Consider the following 23,869-nt stretch of genomic DNA (forward strand, 5'->3'; position numbering starts at 1 on the left):
TTTCTTATCCTCTAATAATGCTCTCTTCTAATCATTTGTATATATAAGGTCATTATCCGCAACTTTATAATGCTGAGGTGGAGAATGAGAAACCTCACATCTAGCATGAATTTAGCAACAAAATTGATTTTTGATGTACAGTTGGGTTTAAATGTTACTAAATGGAGATGGCAAAAAAAGCACAGCATGATGCTTGCGAAGTGACCAAGGATAAAAGTTTCCCTAGGTATATCCATTTGATCTATCTCCACTGCGCGCTGATCTCTTCTGCAATTCTGCATCATAATGTTGCATGGCTGCCTCGAGAGCCTGCACAAATGGTCTGGTCTGTGAATTCCAGCCAAAACAAAGGATGCAAGTGCAAAAAACCAATTGAGAATGTTTTGCTGGTGACTTGCGATTTTGGGAGTTGGCGAAACAGAAGAAAATTAGGGCATTCATCAAGTTTTGCAAACAAACGTTCAAAATTCCAATATCGCTTGAAAAAAAATCAAAACGTTAACATTTCCGCCAAAAGAAGCTGGAAAGAAGTGTTGACCTGTTGCATTGGTCGAAGAAGTAGAGTGACCTGATGTCGAAGATCTGACTGCACAGATTCCTTCAGCTCCTGAGATTGAAGAAGAAAAGACATAAGAAAGAAGCGCTTTAAAAGATTCGTGCACAAACCATAGAATAGTATGCTGGAGAAATGAAAATTACTGGTCACATGTATCCCGCAAGACCCAAGGACATGTTTTAAAAATAAAAATAATGGGATGCAGAGCACCTATATCTGGGCCAAGAGCTCCATGCAGAACCATGGACAAATATATGCTTGGTAAAAACTTTAGCAAAAGGTAATGGATACCCAACACCCATACTATGTACTTCGTTCATGTGAACCTTAATCAGATGCAAAATGTTTAACAAAGAAATTATACCATGCTAGACATGAGACATCTACACATAGATGCCCATGAATTTCTGTCACGAAGAACGAACAAGATAAACACGAGATACAACTAGCTCCATTGAAGGATGAAGTTGGTCTACTACTAGCAGCATACACTGATAGTTAGCAGTTATCCTTCATACATTGCACTGATGGTCAAATCACAGTGACACATTGTGCAAGGTGCCAGAAAGATGCACTATGAGATTTATGAGAGGTGAGGATGGGGGAGTAATAAGTTACGGTGTGCATGGATTTAAGATAGCTTAAGGGTATGCTTGCGACTCATGCAGTGTGGGTGATAAAATTGTGTTGTCGCATAAAAGAAGAAATCTGAATGGGGGAATAAAATATTACACAAGGAGCTTATTGCCAAATTCACCTGTAGCTGTGAATCAATTTTTGACATTGCATCCTTCAATCTGCTTACCTGCAAATATTCAATGAACACAGATAGTGGTGGTGCAATAAAAGAAATTCCTCTTCAAAGCAATATTTACTTTGGCCTTTGGGCTCCTGGGAACACTATTCCCAATCAACCTCATGGCAAGAGGAAATCTTGGTTCACGGATTCATTATTAAGCTATAGTTATATAGTCGTTAAAGTTGTCCTTGCCAAAAGCCTAGAAGAGTCTGTTTCAATACCCTGCTCAATCCTGAAATGATTGTATGTTGCATTTTGTAGGTTCAAATATCATGCAACATTCACATTGAAATTCTGAATCCAGAAATCAAAAGGAACAACCTCACTCAGACAAAAGAATCACAACATTTACCTTAGTATAAAGATAAGTAGTAGTGATTGGATATGATGACCAATAATGCTTCAATAACTCCTGAAGAGACGTCCAGTGCTGAAGGCAAGTTTCCACATGAACATAAGAAACGAAACCAAAATCTTGCAATAAAACCAATAAGGTTAACAAAATAAAAACTAATAAACTAGCATTAACAGCAATATCGTACCATGGATGATCCAGTGCAAAGAATTCATTTTTTTTTGTGAAGGCAGAACAATATAAATTACAAACACTCACATATAGCAGCTCCTCTTTAATTGTATTTGGCAATGTGTCCAAAACACTTAGCCCATGATTCTTCCCAGTATCATATTTGGTGCTTGAGATATTGTGGGTCAAGACTGAAAGAACCTGCATCATAGTCACATGACATACACAACATCATTAACGACAATATGCATGTTTTCTGGTAAGATTTAGCAAACAAACAGCAGATAATTTAAAATAGAAAATATATTACCTTTACTGCAACTTCTGGTTTAATTATGGGATCGACCAATCCAGTGGTTTTTATGAGGGAAATGGAGTCCCTCAAAGAAGCATATGATTCTTCTGCACTCAGGATGCGTTTTACTGGATCAGTTCCAATACTGGTATCTCTTGAATTTTTAAGAGCAGTAGCTTGTTGAGAATCAAAGTAGTCCCTTGGATCCTGGATTCAAAAACATAAAATCACATATCTGAACCAGAAAATTCTACTGCAGACACATGATGACGAGAAGACAATCAAACCTTGATAGAAAGTGGTGCCAAAGGAAGATCACTTGACGCCTGAAGATCATCAATTTCCATCATTTTTGAAATCCTACTTAATCTGTCCTGGTTTGCATTCATATCAGTTTCTTCATTTGAAGCATTCTGTCCTGGCAACAGAAAAAACAAGGATGTTTTCATACATGACCAACTAGAAGGGGAATAAAGGGAAGCCAACACAAACCATACTAACCCTGTTTTGACTGTTTAAGTGCCTCTGCTACAGTCTGAGTGTCTTTTAATTGTTCCTCATCTACAAGATAACAAATCTTAATTTCACAAGAGTATCTAGTTGTAAATTTCAAGGGACACAAACAGCAAACTGAACAAGAAACAGACACAAAATCATATTCATTGCATGCTTAAAGCACTTGGAAGCAAAATCAGATCGATGGAAAACTCTTACCTATAGGTGTTCCTTGAAGAACAACAGCGGCATGCCTGTTTAGCTCCTGCGACAGAGTTCTTATATATAGTTCATGCTGTGATTCAGTTATTTCCTTGCTACCATCACGGACAATCCCATGATCCTGTATTTTGTAAAGTGCAACCAAGGTTATAGAAGATAGATATAAAAGCTTACTGACTGATTCAGACAATCAACCAAGAGAAGAAACTGGGATTTTCCACCAAAAAAGCATACCAGAAAGTAGCATAACTACTAGGGGCTCGTTTGGGAACGCGGCTGCGGCTGCATTCCCAAAAAATTTGAATTTTTTTTTTTTTGCTAAAATTTAATATGGTTTGTATGTTTTGGATCGTTTTGATGTGCTGATGTCAAAAATGATTTTTAAAAAATGAAAAAACATCATTGACATGTATTTTGGCACGAAAAGTTATTTGAAAAGCACCTGCAACCACACTGCCAAACACGCTCTAGATTTAATTCAAATCCATAAGGATGTTAAGAAGGGAAGAAAAAGAAATCCCATTATGCTTTTTTATTTATTTATTGAGACATTCCATTTTCATAATAATCTATCGACCTATCTGTCACTTTTTTTTTTTTATAGAAAATTAGTATAAGATAATCAGAAAATACAAACTCTAGTCTTGTTTCTTAGTTGGAGTTTAAAATATAAGCTTACCATTTGAATTGAATAATTCATGAGGGAATAAGAACTTTCAAGAATATATTGTCTTAAAATGAAGGTAGGTGTTATCCAACTTACTGGAAGATGTGTATAATCATCCCCTTCATCAGCTTCCATGTTTAGAGTTGGATCAACACATCTGATCTGGAACAGAAAGTATAGAGCAACTCAATATTTCTCAATTCAGAATATAAAGACATAAAGATGCAAAAAAAAATGTCAGTAGTTAGAAACAAATATATTAAATAATCAACCAAGAATGAATACCTTCCGCCGAGTTTCGCTAGCCAAAATATCATCAGGTTTCAGGAAAAGAGCAAGCTCCTCATCTTCAGCAGCTTCTGCTGCAGCAGCAGCTGCAGCATTAGCATTTTTTGCATGCTGGAGGTATTCTGCTCTACAATATTTGCTCCAGAAATCCCTTTCTGACATCTGGAACACAGGGAAGGAAAAAAAAAAACCAGAAAAGTTCAGAAAAGCAAAAATCTGAACAGTACATTGACTTTGGATAATTATTTAATGATAAAGTATTACGGCCTTGTCATGAAAAACACCCTTGAAAATTTTAAAAGTAGTTCTTATGCTCTCATTACCTTTTTGGGAACTAAATCCAAGTATGCTCGGTGTACTGCTGGTTTCTCTGCAAAAACCTGAGACACAATTTAACCATTAAATAAATGGATGAACAACAAAGTTATTAAATAGGTGGAAGAACATGGGAGCGGGTATACTCTACTAGGTAGGCTGTAGAATGTGATTTAGCATGAAGAATACCTTTTGGACCGCTAGTGAAAGTTTAATTAGCTAACAACTTTGTACTATCCTTGTTTTACATTTCCTAGAATTGTAAGTATTGAATAATCATGAGATATCTTACCTCACGAACAATCTCAGGAGTCAAAGTAAATGTAACTTTGTTTGTCTGGAATTCCAAGAAATAAACAAATGTAAGCTTTCCACGTCCAAAAGGCCACAAAGAAAGTATATGAAAACAGATAAAATCTCCACAGCAAAGACAAACAGGTAAGAATTCATGCACCAGCACATGCTCTCTCTCTCTCTCTCTCTCTCTCTCACACACACACACACACACACAAAAACACAGAGAGGGGTGGGGAGGGAAGAAGGGAGCTGTATAGTACTCGACCGTCTGTTGATGGCTTGGTGTCTGAAAGCACGAAACTTTTAAGGCCTGTCCGTTGTTTTGACTTTTTGCTGAAGTTCCCACCAAGCAACTTCTGCAATTCGATTTAAGGAGGAACATAATTAAATATTCCTTAATAATGCCTTTTACAACCAGAATGACAGCTTCAAGGCTGATGGTTTCCATCAGAGAAAACATTAAGATTTAAACTGATAAAAACAGCAAGTTCAAATACTAATGAAAAACAACATCATGAAAGCAAGATAATCACACATACATGTTCAAACAACACTAACCTTCCTAGTTGCCCAAAATTCAGCTTCTGTCAAGATACCATCACTCACAAACCGCTTATGAAGGTTCTGCAACTCACTGAATGATAAATTTTGGTGGTCAAATGAATCAAGGAGATAAGAAAATCAGCTCAAAAAAAAAAAAAAAAAACTGATGCATTTAGCATAAAACAATTTAGTTATGATGATAATAAATCAAAGTACAGTAGCTAATATAGTATGGTTAACAATTCAAATAGGACAATCACCATGGAATGGATGAAATAGATATGGATTAAAAAAATAATAATCTTAGTGTGCTATCTCATTGAGGGAAAAATTCGGTTATGTCCACCACCTTTTCACAAGTCTTCAGAAAATATAAAAGCATTGGTTTCTGAACTCATTTACCATCATCTTTCCATGCTCTGTTCAAATTTCCGTCAGACGCTCTTAAACTCTAAACTACTCATTTTATGTTCTTAGTACAGATTACACTACTTCGCCAAGTAGAAAGGACCAACAGTGCAGTTAGCTAAAATTTGATGGCAAGCACTGCAAGTACCATGAAAGGCATAAGTCTTGTTCTTTAAATACAAGTAGTTAGACAAGTTCCTTGATCCTTGGTAAGTCATCAAATCTTTGTTAGAAACTTATTTTTTTTATACAGCTAATTTTGTCTTTCTCTGATTGCTTTGAAGGCATAGAATAGCTAGTGTGAGTGAATATCTATGAACTTGAGGCTAAGTTTCTTTCAAACAATTCTTTTTCAAAAGATATGTTTTCCCTCAATTACTGATTAATTAAAAGAATGCAGATCTTGCAATATAGACAAGTACAATCTCCCTTTGTAAAGGCCACATAGCTGTGTATGAGCATGTACCACCATATGTACACTCTTTTACCATTATACATATTTCAAGGAGAAAATTAAAGAGATTCACGTTATTATAAAAGAAGCTGGCTTGATTACCAAGTAGTCACCAAAAGGATTCGTGCTATAATTGCTCTATATCACGAGTTTGAATAAATAAATTTACCTATTTTCTTGCAGCATATTCATCCGCAAAAGCAATTCTTCTGTGCTAGGTTGTTCAGAAGGAATTTCTGAAGTGTCTATAGGCTTTGGTGTCTCTCCAGTCTTCGAAAGGGCTTTGCCTATTTACAAGCCACCAAAACCATAGCTTCAGAAGAAGCCCACACAGGATTGACATATTATTATGATTATCGGTAGTCTAAACACCAAGCAACAAAAAGTTTACAAAAATTGTAAGAAAGCTGAAAACTCTGACAAGTTCCATTGAACAGAGAGCAAAAAGAAGGCAAGGGCTTAGATAAACATATTATGATGTCCCAGAGTTAGCACTAATAGAAGGCTATCCTTTAAATCCATCAAGAAAGTGACATTGGGGTTCCTCATCAATCAATCATTAGGATGAACAGAGAGATACAAGCCTTCTCTTTCTCACATGAACTCGACAGTGCAGGCATATAAAAAAAGATTCAAGTTATTGCAACACTATGCATAGAAACTGAACAATATTATAAGCTTACAGAAAAAAATACACAACAAATAAACAACATTAAGAATGTACTCCGTGTCAATAAGGAGGTGACAAGCTGAAATATAAACCTCTTAGGACAGATTTGGAATTCTGTTATGGGAGAGAAATGATTATATTTCGGTGTGATTAGTCAAAAATAAGAGATCCTCCACGTTAGCAATTGATTGCGTTGTTTCCAACAATTTATATAATCTAATACAAGATTCCATGAAAGACAAGGGATGATTCTTCTCCCCTAAACCCTTCTTTTTACTCTACCTAACAGAAATCTCAAATACTTAACATGATACAACTTTGTATGCGTGTTTTTAACTTGCATCTAAAAACCCCCTCTCCATGTATTCAATTCCATAACAACCAAACCTGCTACAACCAATAGAATCGAACAACTCTTACACCAAACTCCATAAGCATATAGCTTCAAGGGTGTAGCAGAAGACAATTGACAATTTGACAGCTTCTTTACAAAGAACACCATTTCACCAAGAATTTTACCTCTACTGTGAAGGTTATCAATATGAACTTATCTGAAGCAGCCTCAAAAGGGAAAAAACAGCCTCTGGGAGGGATTTAACTTTTCAAATAGCTGTAAAAGGAAAACTTGGCAATCTCTATTGAGATTAACTCTTAGTCAAGACCTTGTAAATGACTTAATGGTAAACTTGACACTTAAGATGGTCACCACTCTCCATCTTCACAACCCTCCTCTGCTGCTATAGTTTTAATGCTATAATCCACTTGAAAAAATATCACAGAAAGTTTCAAATATCAAGCTCCCTCACAAGCAACATTCAAAAAATATTGCTTTCAGAAACATCCAAGATGAGCTCAGTAAGGGGGGAAATGGTCCTTATGAAGGGAATTACCACACCAAATATCACAGGAAAACATGATCCCCCTTTTCCACATGCAAAATCCATGTAGGAGAACTCTTCCTCTGCTCCACAAAACAATATCTCCTTGATGACCATAGAAACCCACCACGTTGATCTAGTTCCATATTTGACAGTTTACAAACCATCTTTAAACACCACAAACCATTCTTCAATCACTATTTACCTCAATTATGTATCTTCAAAACCACTTATCAAAAAGGCTTCGTTGAAAACAATGGCAACTTGATAACTAATCCCCCAAACTTCAGAGGGACTCATGGCAAGATTGTGCATTCATCCATTGCAGCCAATAAAGTCAACAACATTACTTTGCCCGAACTATGTAATCACCATAGTGTTTACTACTGCAAATACCATTAACTTTTTCAATCCATTAATTGCATTATCATTGCAGATTAAAAGGTAACCAAACAATCAAAATAGAACTGCAGTCACTTGCTATTACATTATAGTTCTGGTTATAATATACCAAGCACTTGTTTCATTACAAGACGCTAACAAATCCATAATAAATCATAATCTCTGATCAATAGTAAATGCATCAAAGAGAAACTAGAAATCAGCATCATCTCTACACTTGAGAATCGAGACTTACCTACACACTCTTTGCAAACGTGGAGATCATCATAACTTTCAAACTCAAATATGTAACTCACACCCTACAGCACCCAAAAAAAAAAAAAACCATTTAGTACAAAATCAACAACAAGAAAAAGAAAAAAAAGAAGAAAAAACTAACAATCAGAAACAATTCTTTAATATCCAACACGGGTACCTGACTCGAAGTGAGATTAAGCATTGGTGCTTTATTCGATCCCTCCTTAGTGTACTTATGATCTACACATTCAATGTACATAAAAGAAACATAACCCGTTACACCCAAAACAAACTTGATACAAAAAATCCCATTAAAACAAACAAAAAAGGGAACAAAAAGATAACAGGTTCTTTACTTTTAACGAATCTAAACTCCATATTAAGCTTTGTAGCTGAATTAGGACTATTAGGTTTGAACATCAACCTCTCCAAAGTCTGCACCAAAACCAAAAAAATTAATCAATGCAATCAAGTTCCAAAATTTGATGATAAAATCGAAAACCCAGAAAGGAAAAGTAGTGAAAAGTACCAGGAATAATCGACCAGGAGTGCCAGGGTCTTTCACTGAACTCTTAAACTTGACTCGTTTTGACACTTGCCCGCTTGCCATATTCACTTGGATATTGCAATTCAATCCGATGAAAATAATATGTGATCAATGGAGGATTTGTGACCGGAGAGGTTCAACGGATCGGCGGGAATGGTTGGTCGGAGATGCGGTGACAGGTGTGGTGGTAGTGTTCAATGGAGGAAGTAGGAGTTGAAAGGGATAGGATGGGTGTGTGATCGGCTATAGGGACTATAGCTAAGCTAATTTTAGCTACGGAGCCCAAATTGTAAAAATGGGTGTCAATTTGCCTAACAATACAAGCACAGAGGTTCCTTCAAGACTCTGCCAAATATGGGTAGGTTACATTCTAAGGTCCCTCAAGTTGTACATTTAGATCTTTTTAGTCCTTTTACTGAAGCTTTGGGCATATCAATCCTCATACGCTTCCTTGTGGTAGCACGTGATCCCTTCATGACTCCATTCCATCTTACTTGCATGCATACATGTGAGCTACGATGGTCAAGTCCAGTCCATATTGGGTATCTAAAATCCATTGACACAGTAAATTTATGACAAGGCTAAGGCTTTGTTTGGGCCTTAGCTTCCATCACTATTACCATCGTAGCTATATATATATATTTAAAAATAATAATAATAATTTTTTAAAATATTTTTTATTTAAAAATATATTAAAATAATATATTTTTATTTTTTTAAATTTATTTCTAATATTAGTATATAAAAACTAACCTATAGACCAAACGAACACTAATTACAATATAAACTAGTAGTTATTATATGTTTTTGAATAAAAATAAATAAATTTTTAATTAATATGGATGTTCGAGCTATATTGTATATATCTCAATTAATTTTATAAGTTCTAAAGTTAATAATTATATAAGCTTTTAATTGTTTTAAGAAAAACTTGAACTCATAATTATTGGATAGCATCAAATGCAAAAATTGATCTGATTGGGCATGGCTTTTCTTCTAAACAAGCAGGAAAAAAGTGTTCCAAATAAGATAGAACGATTCATACTATAGCCATCATGGTCAAGTAATGTCCAAATCTTCAGCTTGGTAAGAAGTAAAAACAACTCCATGCATTCTCAACCCTCGAAGCACACACAATATGTGAGTGGCTTAACCATCATCCCTGCCCTGCGCAACCGCAGCGCCTGGTGTTTTTGTTGGCAGACTATGATGCTTCAACTTCAATCCAAAGGAAGGGAGGGTTGAACCCAGGGTTTAGAGCCAGCTGCATGCATTTTCAGCTATAAAGAGGGGATGATTTCCTGTTTTTCTTGAATCCCTTAGAAATCTAACTCTATTCGTATAGCTTAGATACATTCTGCAGAACATCAAAAAAATCAACTTGAAAAGTTGAAAGTAGAAGACGAAGATATGTATAACAAAAGGGTGAAGTTTTCTTAAGTAGCCATCAATACAGAGTTGTTTGAAACTGTCTACCGAAGGGGGAGATTAATCTTTTGCACATTGAAGGAATATATATATCTCTGATAAAAAAGAAAATGAAAACATCAAATAAATCATTAAATAAATATCCATTGAAATAAATCTTGGCCAATAGTGTTTCTTGTCGAAGATCGATAGAGCAAAGGCAGGCAACAATATTCATTTACAGATTCCTCTCACATTCAATTTTGTTACAAGGAGCAGCAACAGCCAACAGCATAAACAACCATGGCATGCTGCATCTCAAGACTTCATGATCATGCACTGAATTACCAAATCATCTCTTACACAATGCAGGTGCGTTTGCAAATCATGGAAAAAACTCCCATGGATCCTGATTATTTCAGGCATCACCCTCTCGACAAGAAATCTCTATATGCAAGAGAAAAAACTTTACTGGCTTGAACCTCAAGGAACCAGTTTAATTTGCATGGTGTTTCATGTGGACTAGGGTTTGATACAAAATTAATTTAATGTTCTTACATTTTTACATGTAGAAAGATTGTAGAAACATTTGTGGCTGTTAACGTATGGCTCATTCTTGTTTTGATATTTTTCTCGTGGATCATTTCATTTCTGAAACTTAAAATGTTAGACTTGTATTATTAATTATAACGACGAGATTTGAACTTATAAAAATTTAGTTTTTTAGACTACGACATAAAAGTTCAATCTTGATTCAAGAATTTAAATTATTAAATAAGATTTCAAAACCTAATTTATATTATTTTCAGACATAACTTATAGTTTTAAAATATATTATTGCATGATCATGAAACAAAAAGCTTAAAAAAGATGAAAATTCCCTCGAATGGATCGACATTTAATCCAATTGTTTATAATCCAAGCTCATCTTCAGTACTCAAGGATTTGGAATGAAGACAGATTAGGATTTCTTCCTTTTGAGCTGTGTTTCATGCTTGCAATTTATACATTTGATTACTTGTTTAATGTTTTTAAAATTGAGAGAGCTTTTAATTTTAGAAGTATAAAAATCATTAAACACATTCAAAATTGTTCTTGTTATTTTATATAAACATATGATGTATTTCACTTACACTATATATATATATATATATATATAATAATGATTGTTTTTTAAAATGTTTTTTTATTAGAAATATATTAAAATAATTATTTTTTATTTATAAAAATTATTATTTATATCAGCATATTAAATCAAAAATATTAAAAAAAATTAATTTAAAAAAACTTTAAATATACCCGTTTAGTTTTACTTGTGGTTGCAAAAATGGTCCAGATAAGATTTCTGGCCCAAGTCCATTGAGCCCACCCAATAGGATAACCTTTTATTTTCTCCTATTAAAAGACGGGCCCAATACCGTAACCTCGGCAAATTGGCAAAATATTAAAAAAATATTAAAATACACACACGCACACAAGAAGCATCCAATAGAATTTTGACATTACAACTACGCTATGTATTTTGCCCGATATCTTAGGCAACCGATAAAAAAGAAAAAACTCAAAATTCTCCTTTTACAAATGTCAAAATCCATTTCATAAAAAAATATATATATATTTTAATGGCTCTGGCGACAGAGTGTTTTCTTTTTTATTCAAGAAAGAAAAACTATTAAATTAAAAAAATCATAATTAATTATATTACTTCATCTCATAAAAACATAAAATTTGCTTTAAAAATATTTATAAATCTTATGTTTTTATAGAGAAAAAAGAGAGAGAGTGTGATTCTGAATATAGGGAATAATTCCAGACCAAACCACCTCTGAAAACCACCTTTGAGTGGAGGATTTGCCACCGCAACAATGAAAGCCTCGTTCTTGCACGAATTGCTTCCATTATTAATAAAGCAAACCCCACCCAATAGCTTCCATATTGATCCACTTTCGTCTTCCATCACCACGCCACCCCGTGACAGACTCACTGTAACCTCTCTCTCTCTCTCTCTCCCTCTCTCTCTCTCTCTCTCACACACACACACACAAAAAGTTCACAGGCAGTGGACAAATCAACCCGTGAACTCTTTGATCCCGTGAACCCTAAAAGAAACCAAAACCTGTTAATTGGATAGAATCACAAAAGTTCAATCTTTGATCACTCCACTCCACTCCACTCCACGCATTAAATTCCAAAATCCCCATCACTATAAATACTTACCATGACAACATCATCAACAACACATTCAAGAAAACCAAAAAACTTTCTTTACATTTCCATGGCTTCACTGCTCTCTTTCTCTCTCTTTTCTCTCTTTCTTTTCCTCTCCCTCTCCTCCTCCTCCCCCACCACTTTAAAGACAAACCGCCACCACCCCGCGAAACAAAAACAAAAACCCAGACCAAATGTACCACCCTCATCTGCCTCAACCACCCCACCTGAGATTCTCCAAGCTTGTAAAGCCACTAGATTTCAAGACACTTGTGTCTCTTCCTTGTCTAACCCTAATGTTCCTCGAAATCCAACCCCCCTTCAAATCATCCAATCAGCAATCTCTGTTTCCAACACAAACCTTAAAACTGCCCAATCAATGGTCAAGTCTATCCTAGACTCGTCCACAGGGAATATTAACCGCACAACAGCCGCGAAAAACTGCGTGGAAGCGTTAATCAATTCACAATACCGCATAACAAGATCAACGGATGATGCTTTGCCACGTGGAAGAGTCAAGGACGCTAGGGCTTGGATGGGGGCTGCCTTGCTGTACCAATACGATTGTTCCAACGCACTGAAGTATGCTAATGACACGTCTCTCACTAGGCAGACGATGTCGTTTTTGGACACCCTGATGGCTTTCTCCAGTAATGCATTGAGCATGATTGTCTCTTACGATGCCTTTGGTAACGACACCAAGTCATGGGGCCCACCAAAAACCGAACGTGACGGGGTCTGGGAACCCGGGTCGGCTCCCGGGTCGGGTGGGGATTTTGGTTCGGGGTTCAGGGGTGGGTTTCCGTCTGAATTAACAGCGGATGTGACGGTGTGCAAGGGCATGAGTAATGGCGGGTGTTATAAAACGGTGCAGGAGGCGGTGAATACGGCACCGGATAATGAGTGGGGACATAGATACGTGATCCACATAAAGGAGGGAGTTTACAATGAGATAGTTAGAGTGCCGTTGGAGAAAAAAAATGTGGTGTTTTTAGGAGACGGGATGGGTAAAACAGTAATTACCGGGTCATTAGCTGTGGGCCAGCCTGGGATTTCCACCTACAACACAGCAACAGTTGGTAAGTTCATTTTTTAACTCCTGATGTTTTCAAGTAATTCTTTGCATTTGGTGGATGCTGACTCATCATGCCAAATGTGATGACACTTGGCATGCTGAATCAGCATTCCCTTGCAGTTAAAAAGTAACAATATTTTTTTGCCTTCATGCATATTGGCCTGACACGAGAAAGAATTCTGACCGTAACTATGTTCGTGGTATGCTTTGAAAGCATGTTTACGTAGAAAATACGTCGAATTGATTTTATTTTATATTATTTTATGATTTTTATATGATAATGAAAAAAAATATATATATATTTGTAAAAAAAAAAAAAAAAAACTTAAAAAGCAATCAATGAGTTGATATAGCAGGAGAGGTGTGGCACAGGACTAGTTAAAGGAGCCAAAGACCATTATTGTGATCATTATTTGGCTCGGCAGATCGGTTGATATTTGAGATACAAGGTGGAGAAAGTAGGCAGTCTTTTATTTATTTCTAAATTGTGGACCAATTTTGATCATTCACTCTCATAAAGGTAAGCAAGAATGAAGAGTTTTTGCTTATGAGCTGTCGCGATTTTAGCAGAAGTACTGTTGAGGATCTGAATTTATAATATGGCAGGAGACGGGAGTACTTACCTTCCATAACCAAAACCTATCCTTCTTTCTCGTGAGTCAAATTATCACATAGGGTGCGGTGCTTTCACATTTGCTCAAATCTTCTTTGTATAGCAGCACCCTTCAAGAGCAAAAGCTTTGAATCACCATACCACCATCATGGCAGAACCATCCTCACCAACAGGTTCAACAAAACCACTCAACAACTTTGGCCATAGACCACCATTTTCAAGCTCAAAATCCAAATGCTTTGTTATCATCATTGCTATTGTCCTTTTGTTATCCCTTGTTTCTCTCATTCTCTTCTTTACCGGCCTTTCTTCGAAGACCAACAAAGAACACCGATATTCACCGCAAACACAACTCTTTCCATCTATACCAGCTCCTATAACAACAAGACAAACTCAGACTGATATCCATTTAGCCTGCAATGCGACGCAACATCCTCAAACATGCGAATCCTCATTAAGAGAAGCCAATGTTGTCCCTCCTAACCCAACCCCACTTCAAGTCATCCAATCTGCGATCTTTGTCTCCTCTCAAAACCTCACAACTGCAAAGTCAATCCTAAACTCTCTCCTAGCATCAACTACCAACCCAAACATCACCACCGCTGCGAAAATTTGTTTAGAGGTACTGGGATATTCGCAGTACCGGATTTCATCAGCCAACCAGAGCTTGACACGTGGAGAGATCAAGAATGCTCGCGCTTGGATGAGTGCGGGTCTTTCTTATCAATATGATTGCTATGGAGGTCTGATTTACAACGCTGGTAATAGCACCTCAAAGCCGGTCAATGAAACATTGTTGTTCCTGGAGTCTTTGGTTGGTTTAACTAGCAATGCGTTAAGCATGACGGTGTCTTATGATTTGTTTGGAAATGAAACGGAATCGTGGAGACCTCCCCAAACCGAAAGGGACGGGTTCTGGGAGGATTCCGTGCTTGATGGTGTACGGGGGGTTTTCAGAGGTGGATTTCCATCAAAGTTAACAGCGGATGCCACGGTGTGTAAGGATGAGAGTAAAGATAACGGATGCTACAAAACGGTGCAGGAAGCTGTTAATGCGGCACCAGATAACGCCATGGACCGGAGGTTTGTGAACATATCAAGGAAGGGGTTTACGAGGAGATTGTTAGGGTTCCGTTTGAGAAGAAAAATGTGGTCTTTTTGGGTGATGGGATGGGCAAGAGTGTCATTACCGGGTCGTTGAGTGTCGGTCAGATTGGAGTAACTACTTATGAGTCAGCTACTGTAGGTAAGTTTATCTTGTTTTAACTGTGTTTATAGTTTGTGAAATGGTGGGGGTGGTGAAAGGGATAAAAATGAATGAGTGGATCCTAAGAGCGCCGACAGTGTTCTGTAGTAGAAGCTTCTCGCAACTTTCTAATTTGTGGCTGTAGTCTTGGGGGAAATCATTGCTTTAATTCCATTGGACAGTATTTGAATTAAGAGCAGTATATTATCTAGTGTTTGATTGGTAATATTTGGTAATTGAGGTTAACTTAGTAGTTAATTATCAAGAATAAGTTGATATTTGAGCCAAGATGACCTTTTGTAATATCCTATCACATGGCCGGCATCCCATAAGGTGACGTTGCTTTAATTCCTGTGGGAAACTAGGAAAGTAATGTGGAGCTTGATTAGCAAAGCACATGGGTTGCCTACCATTCTTGAGGCTACAAGTCCTGGAAAACCATGTGTCGGGGACTTTAGGTTCTGATAGCAATCATTCTGATCCCAAATGAAAATAAAAATTCCAAGGGTGCTAGTTCATTAGATTATGGTTTTGCCATCTTGTTAGGATAATCTTTTTGAGTTCTTGTAATTAGGTATTTGCTGGCTATGATAAATCATATCTTGGTTGCAACTGCTGCTTGTCCAATTTCTGGAGAAGTATAATGAGAGAAATTTGAGGTTCTTGGCATCTTCAACCCATGAGCAAAAGAACTTTGCTGATGTGTCTGTGATATAATTTTGAAATAATTTTTTTTAAATGGAAAATGATAGCTTTTGGGATGAATTTCTCACCCTGTTTTTTCATTGTTTTGATATGTTCTATTACTTGTTGTAGGAGTTCTTGGTGATGGATTTATGGCCAGTGGTCTAACAATCCAGAACACAGCAGGAGCCCCCACCCACCAAGCAGTAGCTTTCAGGTCGGATAGTGATTTGTCCATTATAGAGAACTGTGAATTTCTGGGCAATCAAGACACTTTATATGCTCATTCACTCCGCCAATTTTACAAATCATGCCACATCGAGGGGAATGTGGACTTCATTTTCGGAAACTCAGCTGCAATTTTTCAAGATTGCCAGATATTAATCCGTCCAAGGCAAGAAAAGCCAGAAAAAGGCGAAAACAATGCCGTCACCGCACATGGCAGGACAGACCCTGCCCAATCAACAGGTTTCGTCTTTCAAAATTGTTTGATCAATGGAACTGAGGAATACATGGCACTATATAGAAGCAAGCCTAGCGTGCACAAGAATTTCTTGGGAAGGCCATGGAAGGAATTCTCGAGGACTGTTTTTATACACTGCAACCTGGAAGCTCTTCTATCACCACAAGGGTGGATGCCATGGAGTGGAGATTTTGCACTTAAAACACTTTATTATGGAGAATTTGAGAATTCTGGACCAGGATCTGATTCGTCTCAGAGAGTAACATGGAGTAGTCAAATTCCCGCAGAGCATGTAGCTACATATTCGGTACAGAATTTCATTCAAGGAGATGAGTGGATTCCAACATCTTCTTGATTGTTTAGTCGCAATAATAATGCCGTCTGCCTAGTATGTTAGCAGAACTTGTCGAATTAGATACAAGTTGGTGGGGGGATGAATCCCATTGTAATTACAAAACTTGTGAAATGAGTGACAAAATTCCCCAAATATAAGATGGTTACTTTATCCGTAACTTATCTAAACAGCAGTTGTATGCAGAAATTGATTGTCCTCAGGTTAATTCCTCTTTTGTTTGTAAGCGACATATATGCTTTTCTTTTCTTTTCAGATAAATATGACCCCTGGAAAATGGATGCAAAGATAATTATGAATTTTTGTCATCTAACGTGCTTTGTGTTCTTGATTGATTTGTAGAATCAGATGTATATTAACCTATTCTGTCAATGTTTCTGATAAATCATCAACTTTGATGCTTAATGTAGAAATGGGCTGTAGAACCTCCGTTGTAATAGTTCACTGGATGGACCAGATCCATCAAATGATCAGTCATGAAAAAGGGTGAAAGAGAGAGTGTCATCAGAAACCTTATCTGATGATGGTAATGATACCAATCTACTTTTTAATTTGCTTGCAGGGTAAAGGTTGCTGTGCAGTTAAGGAAACTGAATGGAGTTGCTTGATTTGATTATGTTGGGGTCACTTTGACATAAGGGTGAAGAAAAAAAAAAGAAACAAACGTAATAAATGATTAAATAAAAAAACCAAAAATAAAAAAAACTAAACCATAAAAAAAACTAATTAAATTAATTAGAATATTTTAAAAAATATTCAGTATTTGATTTGGTTTTATAAGTTTGAAAATAAAAAACCTCAACCGAATCAAACCGGTTTAGTTAAAAATAAACCAAATTAAAAAAACCGCATCAAAATAAAATCCATTAGAAAGTCTAAAAAAATCCAAAAAAAAATATAGTTTTTAGTTTTTAATATAAAATACCTAAACTGGTTAGGTTTTGGTTTTTGATATAAAATAATCGAACCAAATCAAAACCAAAATCAATTTTAGTTTTATTTTTTATATTTTATAAAATTTTAATTTAATTATTTTTATAAATAAAAACGGTACCGAGCCAAAATAATTACCTTACTTTTACCTCAGCTTTGCAAATTGTAGATGCATTAAGAACAGGTATTTGGTTTGGAAAAATTAAAGTTTCTTCTCTTTTTAGCGATACTATCCCTGCCGTGTACTTTTTAGAGACCAGCCATGATCAGTTGGAAAAAACTGATAGAACACAAACTGAGGTGGCCTCGGTGATTAATTCAAGCACGTCTGTTTAGGTACGGACTAATCCCGTTTCATGGAAAGAAAAATTACAGAGATGAAGGGGTAAACTAACCTGGCCAGTTTTTTCTACAAGATGCTTTCATGTGAGGCTAGTTGAGCAGGAGTCAAGACCACTTTTGTCTTTTCCCATTGTTGTCCTAATCAAGGAACAGTTTTCTGCATGCCATTTTCAGATCACATGGGCAAACAGCGTACGCGTGGTTCTAAGTGGAGGTGGTTAAACCCGTGTTTCGGTTGCTATCTCATGATGCCGAAAGGTCGGTCATCGGTTTCTTAATTGTGATGTAAGAACAAATTGTCCGCATATGTCCCACTGTTCTTTATATTTTATGTCAATATTTCTGCTGTGTAGCATATGCGAGTAAAATTACTTGCCCAAGCTTTAGGATTTGGCAAGTGCGATAACTACGTCATGCTTGAAGTTGGTCGGTTTCCACTTTGTGCCTTATCTTCCCCTTAGAGGAAATGGTCTAATCGGTGTCTACTCTACTCTCCATAACTGAAACCCATTGTTACAGTCAACTCTGGCATCCACTTACTTGGTCATGCTTTTATCTTCCCACTTCCACACCTCTTTCCTTTAACTAGTATATTTCTTTTCTTCACCCACCCATTTGTAGGTCTGGTTCCCATTCGCATTCTATACTTTCACGAATCAACACCCCCTAGTCAATCTGTGCTGTAATGGGTCTTAGCTGTGTCTATAGATCCTGTGGGGAGCATCAAATTGTCCCATACTATTGTCCGCCTAAATTGCCGCCCCACTACTTTGATGGACTTTTTAATAGATTTCACATATACTTTTAGGTCACATATGGCATGCGGCCTCCTACGGTGAAAAATTACTTGTACACCATAGGCTGCAGACATGTGAATCTAATAGTCTAGAAGATGTGGAGAAAAAAAATAAATATTGAGAGGCTTTACTCCAACAGTCTTTGCAATGGCCTCTAATGGAGGGATCAATAGTTGCAACGTAGGTGTTTACTAGGATTCACGCCTGCGCTTCACTCCGGAATACAAACAGATATATTTACAATGTTCCCCGTTTATGATTGCCATGTATTTGGGCTAATCTCTGCACGAACACTTACTAAACCGTAGAATCACTTAGAAGCAAGGAGTAGTCATTGCAAGTCTGGTTTTTGTAAATAAAACACGATGGGTCATGGAAACATGGACAAAATCATACTAGTGTAAAGCACAAAAATCAAACAACTTTCTCAAATCTGTATACAACTCGGGTGCAGAACCATCAAAGGGGTATTCTATCTCGAAACAGAGAGCGGTCTAGAAAATTTATGCTTCGAAAAAGGGAAAAAACAAAGAATCCCATCATCCGTATTCTGTTTCATTGGACTAAAGAGGCATATCAATACGGCGAGCCTAATGGGAATTAGTAACTCACAAGCCAGGAAGAGATGCTGTGCTGATAGCTGGTGGCGATGGGTTAAAGAATTCATCATTAGTCCAATTCGTCTCGCCCCAGTGTTTTAACATACTCTTCCAATTGCATACATTGTCAACACATTTGTTTAAGCGGCGGTCCTGAACTTTGATTTTCCAATGACCATCCGTGTAGTTTGCCTTCTCAGCTTCTCTACGATCAAATTCTAGTTGTGCCTTTTGCTTTGATTTCAAGGAACAAAACTGATGCAACTGCTCAGGCATTGCATCATGGACTCTCCACCACTTCTCATGAGCAATATCACTTGCAAACTCTTGAAATATGTCAACATTCCAGTTGCAATCGTAGTCTCGGAAGCACAGCCATGGCTTTACGCCAAGATAGTGAAGAACATAGAGTATAGGAGGCTCAGCTGCAAAAAGGCGAGTTTTCTTTTGTTTAACCTCTTCCTCATCACCAATCCAGAAATGTTTCAAGAAGTTCATGTGTTTTGGAACACGATGCCACCATGTAAAGACCTCATTCAAGTAGCCTTGATCTCCACCATTATAGGACTCGATCTCATTAATATGTTCCATCAAAAGATTGAATGTGCAATTTGAAGGCTCAATGACCATTACACCTGAGTTAAAAAGACTAGCGTTGTTCCCTGTTGCAGAAATTTCTGGCATGCCAAATAAGAAATCAATGTTCCTAAGTATAAGCAAATCAGCGTCGATGAAAATGATCTTGTCATAATCTGTCAGCTGCCATAACCGGAACTTGCTATAATTCCATTCATTGTATGCATCTTTCTCAGCTTTTGGGTTCCTTATTCTTTGGATTGTCCTGATTTTCCATCCAGCTGCCTCAAGTCCACTTCTGTGGTAAACACTGATAGTTTCGTCAACAAGTATTACGAGGTCTCTATTTGAGCCTGACAAGCGGATGCTTTGTGCTGCAGCAATGGCTCCACAGACATAAACATGAGCAGAATGGAGAATTGTTGCATATGCTTCTCGCTGTGGATTCCCTGAATAGGCCCGTGCTGCTTTAAAAAAGTTTTGGGATTCTGTCTATCACAAGTCTATTACATTTAAATGGAAAAAATGTTGTTGAATTTGGATATAACTGACCTTTATCTCCGAGAGGAAGTGCAAGTTCACAAGAGCCAACTGGGAGATGGAGTTTTTGTCTCAAAACATTCACATCTGGCTTGTATAGCCAAACATTCCCTTCTCGTACAACAAGTTCCTTGCAAGTGAAGAAGTTCGGTATTGGAAAACGCCTCGTGATAAAAAGCACATGGACAGGATAAAACCCTTTGGCAGAGGCTGCAAGACTTGCTGCTGCTAGCTGCAAGTGCAACCGAGCGACATCTCTAGACCAATTCCACTCATTTCTGCAAGGAAGCTTCACAGCAATGAGGTCAAGTCGTTTTCTAGGAGTGTCAGGTTTCGGTAGCGATGGGCAAACAGGAACTTCCTTTTCTTGCTCCTCATCAATCCATTCTGGATATAGCGAATCCCAGGTCATGTTCTTGTCAGCATAGTCTAGTTGAATATTGACAAGTGTAGCATCAGGCGTAAGTTGATTCCAATGATAGACTTCACTGTCATTGAAGTTTAGAAGACCAATTCCCTGATAGTCATTCTGTTCACCCAGCTTCTCAATGACTTTCATCACATCGTCCCAGTTCACATCTAAATCTGAAACATATCTAGGATCTGATCCTCCCCAAATCCATCTGTTCACAAAATTTTGTCTGCGTCAAATAACAAAACTTTAGACTCTTGTAGATCTGATTCAGGTTATTTTCATTTCCAAATGACTTTTCTTGTTGCCACTGGGGCATCGGCATATTTGGCCAGCTATATTGAAATAACAGATATCAGAAAAGTTTTTCCAAGATCAACCATGTTGGAGAATTTAAGAAACAGATTTTCCCTCAATCCCTTCAAAACATTGGTGCATGGGATCAGACTAGAGCACACCTCTACAAAGGATATCTAGTTCAGGCATAAAAATCAGAAAGATTTTTTTTTAACCATTGTAACTATTTTACCAGAAATGTAGTAAGACCCAGCACCAACTGCACAGCATAAGGTAATTATTTGAACCACAATCACAACAGCTGAATGAAAATCTGAGAGTCCAAAAGCAGGTGAAAAGGCATGAAATGTACCTTGAACCTGAGTGAGATAGTTGATCCACATCTGGAGAATATAAGAGTGATACAATAGTGCCACCGATAATGACCACAAGGATAAATTTGATTAGTGGAAACTTGCAACAAGAACTTCTATCTTGGATGGGGATGTTGAAGGGTTTTTCAACACCTTTAACCTTACTTCTTGTTAACCTTCTTTTGTATAAATCTTCACTGTTTGAGTAGAAATTTGCAAACAAAAAACACGATCAGGAAAAAAGATTAAAGAAAACAGAATGAGTAGCAGAAAACCGGCATGAAAGTACCAATGAACAGGAAAAAATGATCTGATTGTCCATGGAAATGCTCTAAATGCAGCTGGAAACTATATATCTATCTGTAGAATGAATAATTAGCTTTTCCTTATCGGTAGGTCATCCGTATTTTCTTTATTAGCTACGGAACAATCTCATTTACTACGGCAAAGTTTCCCTTGCATTTGTCAGCCTATAAGAAACATTCTGTAAGAATCACACAGAATTTCCATAACAATATTTCTTGTTGATTGATTCCCTTTTACTATACAGTCACATAAATATAGAGACACCGCTGCAAGGTCTAATCTCACCATTTACCAAAGCATGCTATAGTTATACAACACATTTTCCTTCTGGGAATTCTCTATTCCAAGTGACTTGCATTGAAAGAATATAATCAAGTTTCATACATAGTTGGATTAGGACTGAAGCAATGTCTTTAACCACTTCTTTGATTCAGCAGATAAGAAGTTCAAATCAACTATCAGTTTGTCACATCAGTGAAAAAAAAGTATCTCTCAGCATTGATAGTGTTTTGGAGTTGAGTTTGAGATGCCTGGAAATTTGAGAAAATAAAAAACTAGGGCTGGAGTACTTACTGGTTGATTCAAAAGCTAGTTCATGTGAAGTAATTAAACTAATCACATTACGAAGTCCATTGCATTGACCAATTACAGCAGTAAAAACCCATTGAATCCATAAATATTTCTATTCTTGTATGATTGATTATGTAACCAAATCAGAGTGCAAATGCACGTACAATATATTGCAGTAATGGAGCAAATCAAGAACAACGCATTTTCCACCAACGCAAACCAGAACAAGATAAAGATATTTGAAAAAAAAATGTGACAAATGATGCATGCTAAATTGATGTAACTAGGCTGTGAAAATGAAAAGAAAAGGAAGGAAAAAATGTAAATTTAAGTAGCATGAAACCAAAGAAATTAGCTGGAACTTACAAAGATGCAGATAATCTATGCCTAGCTTCAACAGAACCCGGTGAGCCACCCATTGCTCAACTTAATGACTCTAAGTTCTTAGCAACAAGGGTTGCACCATGTGATTTTTAATGAACAAGAAATCCTGCAAGAATCATGAAGGGATCATTAAGCTTCAAGAAGCAATTACCAGGCACAGAACAAGAAGTCTTAAAAGAAAGAAAAGAAGAAGAACATGTTCATGAAGTTCCCTATTAACGAGGGAGGGGGATTGGTGAAGCAAACCTTAGGCTATGATGATTATAGTTTTTAGCCTTTTTAGAAATAGAAAGATGGTGAGAGTGGCACAAGGAAAGGCAGGTTGAGACTTGAGAGCATATGCGAGGTAGCATAAGTAGTCAATATAGAAAGAGTTAACGTCCATTTGAATCTTCCTTTCTTCACTTAATAAAATTTCATTTTCAATTTTTTGTTGTCACCAAATTTATTTATTTTTATATAATCTCTCATTCTTTTCTCTATTTTTTCTTTTCTTACAGAACACTAAGAAACTAGAGTTCTGATTAGTGTTTTGCCTGGGGAAAAAACAATAATATTACAAAAGATCAAGGAAGATATTTCTATCATCTTGGAAGTAGTTGCTAGATTAGGTTAATGAAAACAAATTGGTTTGGTTAATGATAGATATGGAAGGGATTGAAGGTGATCAAATGTCCCATCTCATTTTTCATCTCAAGAAAAATAAAAGTCCTATCTTACTTAATTTAAAAAATAAATAATTATATAAATGTCCCATCTCACTAGCCAAAATGGGGGAACATTACTGATGCTTCTTCAGTGATTATCATAAAAGTAGCACCCTCACTAACAGAAGAAAAATTGATTGTTAACCCAATTTTCCACATCCCTCTGTTCTCCTCTCATCCTTTGTAAAATCATGAACTAATTTCCTAAATGTTAATCAATTTGATTAAACATTTTGCAATGATATGCACAAATGATTAACGTCACAAAAAAAGCCTTTTAACTCCCATTTCCAACCCTTTTCTATCCTTTATATTTAAGCAAAGAAATTCAGCACTAAATAAACCCATTTTTTAAGTGACAATGGAATGTTGCAAAAAAGGGCTAATAAGGCATGATTATAGAATA

General features: G+C 36.6%; 3 protein-coding genes and 1 pseudogene across 8 annotated transcripts; 2 read left to right on the forward strand and 2 right to left on the reverse strand.

Moving 5' to 3' along the window:
- Positions 1-8,925, reverse strand: LOC133672279 (general transcription and DNA repair factor IIH subunit TFB1-1-like). Its single transcript, XM_062092652.1, has 20 exons — positions 8,582-8,925; positions 8,409-8,487; positions 8,231-8,292; positions 8,051-8,114; positions 6,035-6,152; positions 5,019-5,094; positions 4,721-4,816; positions 4,456-4,500; positions 4,172-4,228; positions 3,846-4,010; positions 3,657-3,722; positions 2,891-3,014; positions 2,678-2,737; positions 2,464-2,594; positions 2,192-2,383; positions 1,969-2,082; positions 1,708-1,785; positions 1,314-1,361; positions 539-607; positions 1-309 (listed from the first exon to the last, which is right to left on the reverse strand). Exons 1-20 carry the CDS (start codon positions 8,660-8,662, stop codon positions 223-225), a joined length of 1,812 nt encoding a protein of 603 aa, XP_061948636.1. The 5' UTR covers positions 8,663-8,925; the 3' UTR covers positions 1-222.
- A 2,903-nt stretch (positions 8,926-11,828) lies between these two features.
- Positions 11,829-13,840, forward strand: LOC133672361 (probable pectinesterase/pectinesterase inhibitor 51). The gene is made up of 2 exons (XM_062092749.1): positions 11,829-13,293; positions 13,643-13,840. Exons 1-2 carry the CDS (start codon positions 12,225-12,227, stop codon positions 13,669-13,671), a joined length of 1,098 nt encoding a protein of 365 aa, XP_061948733.1. The 5' UTR covers positions 11,829-12,224; the 3' UTR covers positions 13,672-13,840.
- Positions 13,841-13,996: 156 nt separating this feature from the next.
- LOC133672360 (probable pectinesterase/pectinesterase inhibitor 51) lies at positions 13,997-16,817 on the forward strand (annotated as a pseudogene).
- A 2,230-nt stretch (positions 16,818-19,047) lies between these two features.
- On the reverse strand, positions 19,048-23,139 carry LOC133672655 (UDP-glucuronate:xylan alpha-glucuronosyltransferase 1-like). Of its 6 annotated transcripts, none has more exons than XM_062093135.1 (5): positions 23,003-23,139; positions 22,739-22,862; positions 21,496-21,693; positions 20,447-21,057; positions 19,048-20,361 (listed from the first exon to the last, which is right to left on the reverse strand). In XM_062093135.1, the coding sequence occupies exons 2-5, from the start codon at positions 22,789-22,791 to the stop codon at positions 19,328-19,330; spliced, it is 1,896 nt and encodes a 631-aa protein (XP_061949119.1). In that variant the 5' UTR covers positions 22,792-22,862; positions 23,003-23,139; the 3' UTR covers positions 19,048-19,327. The 6 variants fall into 6 exon arrangements, with proteins under 6 accessions (XP_061949119.1, XP_061949114.1, XP_061949120.1 ...); XM_062093130.1 differs by having other exon boundaries at positions 20,447-21,075; positions 23,003-23,136; XM_062093136.1 differs by having other exon boundaries at positions 19,048-20,358; positions 23,003-23,135.
- Between the last annotated feature and the right edge of the window lie 730 nt (positions 23,140-23,869).

Source organism: Populus nigra, chromosome 14 (assembly GCF_951802175.1).
Source record: "Populus nigra chromosome 14, ddPopNigr1.1, whole genome shotgun sequence".
NCBI lineage: Eukaryota > Viridiplantae > Streptophyta > Magnoliopsida > Malpighiales > Salicaceae > Populus > Populus nigra.